Consider the following 12,234-nt stretch of genomic DNA (forward strand, 5'->3'; position numbering starts at 1 on the left):
CTCTGAATTATGGACAAGATATCTTAATCCTTGTTGGGGCACTCTTATTTTGGAATTATGATTCAAACTTAGAAATTCTATCCTTATTAAATATGTAATTCAAATCCATTAGACCTCTTGTTGAATAAACAAAAAACCGGAAATTCTAACGTTATTAATTTACTCCTAATGCCGCATTTCACCGATTCATGAGTAAGCAAGGTTTCTTATGCGTTGATGGTTTATGCTCCACCAATAATGAAGCTCTCACACCATTAAAATATAATGACTGAGCTGATCAGAGTCATGAAATATATATGGAAGCGAAGTCTTTGTTTATTAATGGGATAAATATAAGTAAACTGGAAGCTGTTCAATTTAGGGCGCCTACCAGCCCATAACAGCCTTGAAAAAGTCATAATCTTCGAAAGATTTGCAGCAACCTCGATCAAACCTCGCTCATCGATAGCGAATAGAAAATGATTCTAGTTTAATGTTTGCTCATTTGTCATTTGTCATTTTTATTGTTAGTCCCTCTTTTAATTCTCTTACAAAAGCTCCCACATTAAACAAAAAAAAATCCATCCCCTCTATTAATGTTTGAATTTATTAGTAGCAATATTTATCTTGCTTGAATGATTAATTTGCTATGACTTTGACAAGTTTATATATATAAATATAAAGATAAAGAGATCATGGTTAAGCCGGGGGAATCACGAAGTTCAAATCTTAGAGGGTGTTTAATTTGAAGGTGATTCTAGTATTTATTTTGGGATCCACACAAAAAATATGTATTTTTAGTTTTTGAAGATGTAGTTTGTGCTTTAAAAGAGTTATATATTTAAAAAAAATCACCACATCTCTAAACCAAACATCCTTTTAATATAGGACGTGAGAAGTAAAGTTTTTATGAATTTTGTAATTTTGAAGTACATAGATTTTTTTTAATTAAATTGAAGAGATTGGCTTAATCCGGAATGTGAAAACTCATAAAAAAAAATACATATAGATAGACAGAAAGATAGAGTTAAATTGCATTTTTGGATTAATTTTAGAGGTGTGAGTTTGGATTGCAATGGAAAAAAAAACTCAAATAGTATTAGATGTTTTGTCGAAGAGAAAATTTGCAGATAGCTAGAAATATATTACTCTTTGTGAAAAAGCTATGGAAATAACAAACATGATGTGAATCTATATTTTTGGTCTACTCAAATTAAGAAAAATTAAAAAATTTATATAAAAAACTATTCCTTATAGTTCGGAATTTTATTTGTTAAACGAAGGAGCACATCTCTGACTATGAACCTAATCATATATATATATATATATGAATGAATGAACTAATATCATTGAAAATGAATCCAGGCATGCAACCCTTGAAAATTTTAAGAGAAAAAAAATTCACAAGATCTTAAGAGAAAAAAATTCACATGATCTTAATATTATAGTTTTAAACCTGTAATGACTTGATTTTTTGATCTAGAACCTAAACTGGTTTGGATTTAAAAAAAAATATAAAAAAATAAGTTAACATGACTTAATCTAATTAAAAATCAGAATTAACCTGGGATTCGGACGCTCCAGATAAAATAAGGTTGAAAATCCATTAATAATTTTTTTTTAAAATCAAAATAATATATAATTTTTTTAAAAAAATTGAGTTGAATCTCTGACGCAGGTCTTATCCCAAGTTAATACTGAATCAAGTTTAAACCATGCTTAATATAACAGAAAATACAAAAATAATAGAAGGAAAAGGGGTTAAATAAGAGGGGGGAAATTAATGTAGTCGAAGAAAGAAGATGTTGCTTTCCATTCTTTCCCTGAAACAATGGGAAAATTAAATATTGACACATGGTCAGTGGGTCAACAAAGTTGAATTGGCCTGGCGTCTGCATTCAGACAGTTTTGATTTAGAATTAGATCATGATTGGAAGCCAATATTTATGAAGCAAGGGGCCTGTCTCCCTGTGAAGAAACTATATATATATTTATAGCTAGTTTGTTTCTGCATGCACATGATATATATACGCGACATTTTGATAGTAGTTAGCATTAAATGTGGCCAAAGGTAAAAGGATAGTTACAATACCTCGTTGGTCCATGACGTGGCTTAAGACTTGCTTATAAGTTGGGTGAATTATCTCGTATTAATCTAAAATAACTTTCAAAAACAATTAGAAGCTAAAAAATAAGGAATGTTTAAGTAAGTATTGGACCTAGATAAAATCTCTATACAAAGACTCTATATCCATGCAAATTAACATTAAGATAAGTGAATTCTATAAAAAAGGTTTTTTTATTAAATAAAATATGTTATACTGGTCAACCTCATAAAATCGTAAAAAATACACACACACAAAGAGGGGCTTAATAATCTAGCCCAGACTTCTCAGTTATATACTCTTCATGTTGGGCAGCAACGACCCTGACTAGTAACATGTCTGTAAAATTAGGAACCAAGGCTAGATGGAAGGTTGCACTGAAATTCACCTGAATTCCTCTTAAGAGATTGAAGAAATACAGGTTCGACACGGTAACAAATATCTTATCTTTCATAGTCTCGATCAAAGCTATTAACCCTCTAAAAAAATTCTTAGAACTCCCTAGGAGAGTCCCTTGAAGCTTCCAACTTAGCCTAGGAATTTGGGTTTCTTCTCTGGCAGAAACAAAATCAATCTGTGCAGTAGTAAGCTCAAACTAGCCTGGGAGGCGCTCACTTTAAGAAGCTCCTGTCTTAAAGGAACCACTTGGTTATAGGTAACTTGAAGCAATTTTTCACTTGAGCCTAACTAAAGGGCAAGACCTTGTGTTTGGTCCTTCAGCGTGAAATAAGCCACCTTAAGGCTATGCAGTTTGATTTCTACAGTAGTTTCTTTCCTTTGCAGTCATTTGAAGGTAGCTTGATTCGCCCTGTTCATGGCCACGACCTCCCTTGCATGACCTCTTTCGACCACCCAGTGGGTGCACATCATGGAGGTTTGCCAAGGGTAAATGTTAAAATGATAATCATAAAACCAAAAAAAAAAAAAAAACAGGAGAATTCCTTACATTAAAGGCTATTTGGCCAGTTAATGCCAAATGGTGATAAAAGCTTTCATCAGACATCATAGAGATGTCTAACGGGATGGTGAGGGTCCTCTCCAACACTCTCACCACCTTGAGGCTAGTCTCCTCAAGGTCCGACTTTCCACTAACAACAGCCTCCATGAGATGCCTCTTCTCATCCGCTAGGGTGGAAAAATTGAAAGGAGTGTGGCCAAGAGCCAAATAAGTAAAACCATCCTTGAACTCCCAACAATAGCCATAGTGGAAGGCTTAACTACTACTTCTATAGTCGATAAGATAGGAGGTTGTGGGAGGAAATACTGCCACATGAGCCTCTATAAATGGGCACGGGACATGGGATTCCACCGGGGTAGAGATTCTCCTCTTAAAACGAGCGATAACATCTATAATCACTATAGGAGGAGTCAAATTTGCTTCTTTCCTGGCTGGGTGAAGATTACTTTTAGGTTCAGTCAAATGCTGAAGTTATATATATATATGTTTGGCGAGCTGTCAGACCTACTATCTCTAAACTCATCCAAGCATAGAGTCTAAACATATATCAAATTAATATCCTCTTAAACCCAATTGATTTGATGCAAGTTGCATGCCATTCTTGTGACCTTTTGATTCAAAATACCTCCGCTCAATGAATTTTTCTAGAAGTTTGTCATCAAGAGAACACCATGGATTTTTTTTTTTTTTTCATATGAGATATATTAATCAAAATTAAATTTTTTTTCTAAGCGATCATGAAGATATGTTCTCTATCAACATAAATATGTTTCAATTAAAAAAATTAACAAATTGCTTGGTAGTCTCATGAATTGAATTAAAAGGTAAAAATAAAAAGCATGTCATATCTTTTTAACTTGTGCACCAACTTAAAGAAAACAATTTTTATCATTTATGAGGCCTGACATATCTCTAGCTTACTACCTCGCCGGTAGAAAATGTGATAGGCCGAGAAAAATATTGTATGCTGTTCAAGACTTGACCCCACGTTGCTGTACAAAACAAGCCCATGTTCGATTCGAGTTTGAGCTCTGCAGTTAGGGAAGGGCTTAAAGTTGACTGAAGGTTTGCAAAAATTCTCTGGGTTTTGAAGTTTTAGATCTAGAAAAAAAGCCCACTTCGTGATAATGTTCCCGTCCTGTTGCATAGCACTTTAAAATCTATTTTTATTTAATTATATAATAAAAAAATAAAATTTTATAGAAAAGATAATGAATAAAATTATACAAGAAATTTTTTTAATAATATTTTCTCTTATTAATTTTTTTTATTAGCTGCGTAATTCATTGAGTAAAATGTAATGGAAATTAGAAACAATATTCATAAAAAACTTTAACGATACTAATTAAAAATTAAGGAAAAGATTGTGTATTTTTAATTAAAAACTATTTTTTTTATTAATGTAATTATTTTTTTCCAGTAACATTTTTTTTAAAAAATAAATTGTTTTTTAAGTAAAAACTTATTATGATAGCAAGTTTCAATTAAAAAAATAAAATAAAATCATTAATCAATCAGTCTTTACACGTTTAATTACTGCAGAAGAAGTGATGATGCATGAAGGGATGTGCAAAATTACTGCAAAAGCCAAAAGATGCACCTTCCTTGAACCATCTCTTGCATGCTTGTCGACAAAATTCTCCCCCTTTATGTACTAAACACATTTTATACCATGATTTCCTCTAGTCCCATACTTCCATGCATTAATCTCCCATCTAGTTTCCACTTTCTCGATCCAAATTAACACCTTTTCGTAACAAAAAGTAACATGTTTAACTATATAGTAAGTGGTCTAGTGACAAAAGCTTGGAACTAAAATGTTTGCTTCTCCTATAGTTTCAGGTTCGAGTTCTATGGTTGCTAATATAATAGCCACTTGCGGCTTACATGATCGTTAACTTCAGGGCCCGTGGGATTAGTCGAGGTGCGCGCAAACTGGCTTGGACATAAAGTCCTTTATCATCAAGGGTAACGGCAGTAATGGCGCCTATCATTTCTTCACGATATGTAACTTGGGCATGCCTATTAGTGTTGCTTGTGAATATCATTCTGCTACTTCAGTAAGCATGGATAACACAAGTGGTTCAAAGAGAACCAAAATGATTCTGCCAAAGCAACAGCTTCCACAATTGCTGATCGAGAAGATATCAGCAGCAGAGACATGTAGACTCAACTCTTCATCAAGGTGGCAGACAGGGCTTGAGACCATCCCTGAAGAAATCTAGTATTTTGTTTTCTTTTAAGGAAATTAATTATAAATATATGTCAAGTAGGGTGGGCGGGCTGGGGGATGGAAAGAGAAGTCAATTTTCTTCTCAGGCGCCGATCAAAATGATGGGAATGAAATAGAATTTCAAATCTAAATTAGTGAAGAGAAACACAAAGCTGAGTTTATCACATTAACATGCTTGTAGCTGTATTTATAGAGTAGTAATTGTTTTACATTGAAATAAGCAATTTTATTGAATTTATTCCTTGTTACGTGTTTTAACTCAATCGGGTTTGGCCGTGTTTGTTTTTGCGATTCAAAAACGTTTTTGAAAATATTTAAAATTATTTTATTTTTTTCTTTGCTTTAAATTAATATTTTTTTTGGTATTTTTAGATCATTTCGATGCGTTGATATCAAAAATAATTTTTAAAAATTAAAAAAAAATATTATTTTGATATTTTTCTAAGTGAAAAGTACTTTGAAAAGTAACCACAACCACACTCCGAAACAGACTGACATCCGCATCAAATTAAATTCATTCAGAGTTAAATTTTTTTTTTTTAAATTTGTTTTTGGTTCTAATCAACTAACTCACTGATCAAACCAGTTTTAATAAATGTGGAAATTGGAGGCCCTGGTTATGTGTAAAAAAGCCAGCAAGACTTTTTTTTTTTTGGCTGGCACTTTATGTACACCAATCACAGGGGACATCTTTGTCTTGAGTGGAAAGAGGGCAGTCAGGAGTGAACCTCTCCTGTTCAAAAAGTTGCAGACTTTCACCATCTTTTATGCTTCAATCACGCCCTACTTAGTCCTGTTCATATCAGTCCCTCTCAATTGTTTGAAATTAACATCACCTGAGTGGATGTTCTTCCCCCGGGTTCACGAGAAAAAAATAGGTAGACATATTATAAGAATATGTTGTTCCTTTTTCTTTTTCTTTTTCTTATTAAAGAAAAAGTTTGATCAGAAGAGATACCAATGTCAATTGAATTTTAATATTGATTTATTATTAATTGTTGATGATTAAATATTATAATAATTATACTAGAAAATTATAAATCTTAACCTTTGAATCTTAAACATAATGTCTTTTTGAATTTTATCTAATATTGATTATTACATAATTTGTCTACAAATTAAATTAATAATTAATTTATTGTGGTACACTTTAGAGACACACCTGTTTCTTTTTTCATTTTAAAAGCGTTTTTGAAAAAAAATTGATTTTTTTTCTTTATTTCAAATTAATATTTTTTGATGTTTCTATATTATTTTGATGCGCTGATTTCAAAAATAATTTTTAAAAAATAAAAAAAATTATTTTGATACATTTCTAAGTACAAAACACTTTGGAAAGTAACCGGAACCACACTCCTAAAATATTAGAAGATTTAACTTTTTTTGTTAGTTTTTTTAAATATAATTAAAATTTATTTTGAGGTGTATTCATTTTTAGTGTTATTACATGACAATAGATTTTCTATAAAATTACGGAAAAGCAATTGACAAAAATGGTTTGCTTTCTAGCAGACCCTTATCCTGGATTAATGGTGTCTCAAGCATTTAGAACTTTTTATAATATTGTCATAGCTTTTATATTTTAATTTTTTTTTAGAAATGTGTTAAAATAATAATATTTTTTAAAAATTTATTTTTAACATAAACACATTAAAAATTTTGAAAAAACAAAAAAATTAATTTAAAAAAAAAATTAAAAAAATTAATTTTTTTCAAAAACATTTTTAAAACATAAAAACAAACAAGTTTTTAAATTATTTTCACCAAAAAACCTAAAACATGCAAATTTTTTGTATTTGAAGATAAGAGTTTTTTTTATACAAAATGACAAATTTTCCATGTATATATATAAATATATATATTGTTCAATAGGATTTTCCAAATATAACTATGAGACTAAATCTATTTCTTATATACATTTGTAAATATCGCGAGTGCCAAGAGAGATTCGAAACAGTTTATATCCAAAATCAAATCCTAGCATTTCTTGAGAGTGGTTGATAGAGAACCATCCCATATGATATATTATCCAATTAATACAAGATACAATTAGCCTTATTATCTATTAATTGCCCATTAAACACCTGTTAAGGTTATTAATCATGCTTCGTAAACTCAAATTATGCATTGAAAAATGTATATTTAATGTTTTATTCTTCTGAGTGACTCATGAGTGGACAAACAATTACTGACATTGAAAATTCTAACGATATGTTATATGCTAATTAATTTACCATATTAATTATTTCATAACAAGTGTTCCTGGCACCACTTAGCGAAACCCCAAAAGAGAACATTTTCTGAATAGTTAATGGAAAAGTGAAGCTCTTTCGACTTTCCTGGATTTCAGTAGTGTTCCACTTATATATCTGTCTATTTCTTCTTCTCATCATACACTTATCTGTCTTCTTTTCTTTCGGATTTCTTTTTTGTCTTATGTGAATACAGTACTGAATTCCACTAAATTGAACAACTAATAGATTTTGAAGACATGATTCCTGATGTCCTGGCGATTGAATCATATGTGTTTCGCTAATTATGAGATCATTTGTTTATATATATATATATAAAAGCAAGGCAAAGTTTTTATTTACTTGAAGACTGACATTGTCTGGAAAGACGAGTATCAAATGTTGGAGGATTGAAGGATCTACCCCAGTGCTAGTGTTAGAGTGTGTTGATTATACCTACAAGGAATTACTTGTTTTTCTTGAAGATCACTAAGCTGTCCCTTAAATCTGACCTGCGATATCCCAGACGATGATGGATGTCCCTTATTGAAGGTGATGCATCCCTTCCCTTTGGTAACAAAAATTTCTCCTATGGGACCAAGATTTGATAAAGAGAAAGTAGAAAAGATTATAGTTCCCTTGGCTTTCCTCCATTGAATGTTGACTGAGATCTTTAATAAAACAACTATGATATATTCCCCAGCTACAAGGGCCCCAAGAGGATCAAAAGGAAATTGTAACTTTGCTGGCAATGTGAGCATGGCCTACCATCCATCATGCCGAACTTAATAAATATCATTGTTTTCCGTGTATGAACATGTTGTTGAACTATAAATTATACACAGCAATAAATTCTAATAGTGATGCCGGTGGTAGTGGCCACATTTTCTCTTTCTTTCTTAATTTGTTCCTTTTGTTTCTCTAGTGGGATTGATTGAGGAACTCTTAAAGAAGAATCCCACCAATGATTATTTCTCTCTCTATCCTCACACATTCCCTCCTTTAGGCTTTAATTCCCTCCAAGCTAGAGCTATAAGAGAAGAGTTGTGTTTCTTTAGCTATAGAAACTCTCTTTTCTTGTCCGCTAAACTAAATCCATTAAGAAAAAAAACAAGTATTTTTGCTTGGTTTCTTGCTTTGGGCATGGGAAACTGTCTATTTGGAGGCCTAGGAGTGGCAGAAGGAGTGATAAAGGTGATGACATCTAATGGTGGCATCCTGGAGTTTAACACACCAATAACAGCAGGATCCATCACAAATGAGTTTCCAGGCCATGCGCTTTTTCCAAGCCAGGATCTATTTTGGGGACCACTTTCCCTACAAGAAGAGCTTCAAGGAGGACAGTCTTACTATTTACTGCCACTCCACAACTCAAAAATTGGTGGCCAAATAGTAAGAGAAGGTCATGTTAGATCAAAGAGTATACCAGCTGTTGCTGCCACATCAAATATTGTCACACCTTATAGGATGTCCTTAGATTATCAAGGCGCGTTAAAGAGATCATACACTGAAGTTTTCTCTAGGTACAACAACAGCTACGACAAAAGTAATAATGGGTTTTGGAAAGTGAAGCTTGTGATTAGTCCAGAGCAGCTAGTGGAGATTTTGTCACAAGAGGCTAGGACAGAAGAGTTGATCGAGAATGTGAGAGCTGTAGCCAAATGTGGAAATGGGTTCTCATCATCAGCTTCTTCTGTTGAGTTTTCAGATTCTTGGAGTCTATCCAGCAGTAGGAATGCTTCTTGTAAGAAAGATAGTTTAGTGGATATTTAGTGTGAAGTGTTACAGTTTGATTGAAAACTCTGTCTTATGTTATAATTACATTACTAGTCTATTTTCTTAATCATACGCTGAGAAAAGATTAGCAATTCGCATTTTTATTTTTTTACTTTTCCATTGCTCATAGATCAGTAGTGTAGATTCTCAGAGAAAAAGATTAAAAAGTCTTGTGAAACATGACTACTTCAATATAAAAAATTGGATGGCCACAAATTCAGAATTTATAATAGATATTTTTCCAAAATTGAATAGCATTTTGGGGTCCAGTTGGCTGAATACGAGCTTCCAAAGTGAAGTTTCCTGGGGTCTCTCTGATGCTGGCGGTACCAGTGGTTGAACCACCCTTGCTGCTGGAGCCAAGACCAGTGAACACTGGCAATTTCTTGGGGTCTTGTAACCCAAAAAATGTATTCTTTTTATTTTGAATTTTGTAATAATGAAACTATCACTGAATCCATCAAGATATAAATAAAATTGATTTAACTTGTATTTGAAAAATTCATGACTAAGAGTTTGATTTAGATGGAGTTTTAAAACGAATATAAAAAAGTATTAACTTGATGAAACTTGGTTTATTGGTCAAGTTTTTAGTGAACCCGATCAATTTAGTCAAACCCTATCCAGATTCAACCCCGATCAACCTCAAAAAAAGAAAAAAGAAAAATGAAATGGCAACATTTTATAAAATGTCCTTTTCTTGTAAATCTCTCATGTTATTAACAGGGCACCAGGGATTGGGCCAATTCTATAAGGAAATGGATAGCCCTCAGATTTAGACCTAAACATGTAGATCCACCAAGAAATCCAGGCCAACATGAAAAAGGAAGCGATAAAGCCTACTTTGATGAGAGCAGTGATGTTGGCCAAATCTTGCAAATATTGGGCTTGCATTGTTAAATCTGTCTGTGCTCTTGTTTTCTCAACAGGCCTTGAATTGTTAAACGCAGACCATACCCTTTTTTTCTGACCTCCTTGAGGTATGCGCTCCACGCAAAGAAATATTCAACACGAAGATGACATGAATATACACAATCAATGACATAAGGCTCCCAATAGATAGAATAATCTCTAGATTGTTTATGGGATCATTTTACTTGATGGATTTGTGCTATACAACAGACAATATTCAACAAAATCAATTGACAACTTTGAAAATGCGTTTAGGTAACAACACTTTCCTGGATTTCCAAAGATACAACACTACCAACCATTTTTCTGGGTTTCTAAAGATACAACACTACCAACCATTTAGTAGGTGGTCCAGTGATAAAAATTTAGGATCAAAGGGTTTGCTCCCCCTGTGGTCTTAGGTTCGAGCCATGTGGTTGCTAATATGATGGTTATTAGAGGCTTACATGGTCGTTAACTTTAGGGCCCGTGAGATTAGTCGAGGTGCGCGCAAACTGACTCGGACACTCACGTTAATAATTGTAGCAAATTGTCAACATTTGCAATTGTCAACATTTTTCTCAACCACTCTCAACCACCCTCTCCACCATCAACCACCCTCTCCTTTACAACCACTATATTTATGCTTCCCTTTCTCATGTAAACAGATTCAAGACTGAAGACAAGAACGAGAGAGGAAGAGTGCAGTGTGTGTGCAAGAAGTAAGTGTGCAGAGAAGTGTGGTGAGTGCAACTGTGAGAGTGAGTGCAAGTGAAGATTTGAGAGAAAAGAGTGTAAGAGTGAAACACTGGTTTTTTGTGGGTTGTATTGGGTTGAGTTGAGTGTTTGTATCATTCCTCCATTAATATACAATCTGCTACCTCCGTGGACGTACCCGGTTTTGGGGAACCACGTAAATCTGCTTGTGTTGTGTTTTATTTGTGTTTGCTTTCGGTCCAGTATGCACAACAAATTGGTATCAGAGCATTAGGGAAGCTAGAACACTGAAAAAACACGTTTTTCAGCTCTCTGTTCAAAGTTGCAGAATTTTCAAAGTTCTCAGATCTTGCTTTTGACCAGCTGCGGAGATTCCTCTCGTCCATACGAGTCCGGCGATATAAAGATTGTCGAAATCGGAGTTGAACCGAGCCCTGTAGAGCGCGCCGAAGTTTTGCCGGAAATCTGCCGGAAAAACCAGACAGTGCCGGAATTCTCGCCTGAGAAGACAGCCACGTCATCCGACACGTAGGCGCTGAGTCATCATCCACGTCATCAACAGAGGGTCCACATCGCTCTGTCATCAGACACGTCATCAGCCATGTCATCTAACAGTGACAGAATATTCTCTTGACAGAATAAGAATATTCCGTTACCAGTAAGAGAATATTCCCGTGACAGAATATTCTTTATCAGAGACAGAATATTCCTTCCCTGAGTCAACTCGGTCAGATTGGTTTTTTGGCCAACTCAGTGATTTTTTGACCCGTTTTTGGCCGAGTCAAGTTGGTTCCTAGCATTTTCAACCATTCCGGACGCAACCGTGGTGTCCGTTTTGTTAAACAGCATACCGAAGTTACTGTTTTGGCACTTTTGAGCATAAAAGTGTGTGTTTTAACAATTTCGGGATTCCATTTGTAATCCAAAAGACGTCCTAATGGGTGATATTCCAGAAGAAAAATCAGCGGGGAATGCTAGTATACCTCCACAATATATCCCGGTATCGAATACCAAATTTGAGGTGGAGAAGTTTGATGGGAAAGGTAATTTTGGCATGTGGAAATGTGAAGTCATGGATATGCTTGTCCAAATGAATTTAGATTTCACTCTAGAAGATAAACCAGAGGATCTGGATGATAAAAGTTGGGAAAGGATAAATCGGCTGGCTTGCAGTTCTATCCGACTTTGTCTTGTAAAGGATCAGAAGTACGCCTTTTCAGAACAAAACTCTGCAAAGGAATTATGGCAAGCACTGGAGGACAAGTTTATGAAGAAGAGTATAGAGAATCGTCTCTACTTGAAGAAAAGGATCTTCCGTTTTCAGCACAAGAAAGGTACTTCTAT

General features: G+C 33.8%; 1 protein-coding gene across 1 annotated transcript; it reads left to right on the plus strand.

Annotated features, from left to right (window-relative positions):
- The first annotated feature begins 8,355 nt into the window (after nt 1–8,355).
- On the plus strand, nt 8,356–9,374 carry LOC7455040 (uncharacterized). Its single transcript, XM_002317022.4, has one exon. It carries the CDS (start codon nt 8,650–8,652, stop codon nt 9,277–9,279), a length of 630 nt encoding a protein of 209 aa, XP_002317058.2. The 5' UTR covers nt 8,356–8,649; the 3' UTR covers nt 9,280–9,374.
- Nucleotides 9,375–12,234: the final 2,860 nt, after the last annotated feature.

The sequence above is a fragment of the Populus trichocarpa genome, chromosome 11 (assembly GCF_000002775.5).
Source record: "Populus trichocarpa isolate Nisqually-1 chromosome 11, P.trichocarpa_v4.1, whole genome shotgun sequence".
NCBI classification, from domain to species: Eukaryota; Viridiplantae; Streptophyta; class Magnoliopsida; order Malpighiales; family Salicaceae; genus Populus; species Populus trichocarpa.

Bases quoted from the DNA above. Each gene is read 5' to 3' on its own strand.
- LOC7455040 (XM_002317022.4), top strand. From the start codon at position 8,650: ATGGGAAACTGTCTATTTGGAGGCCTAGGAGTGGCAGAAGGAGTGATA.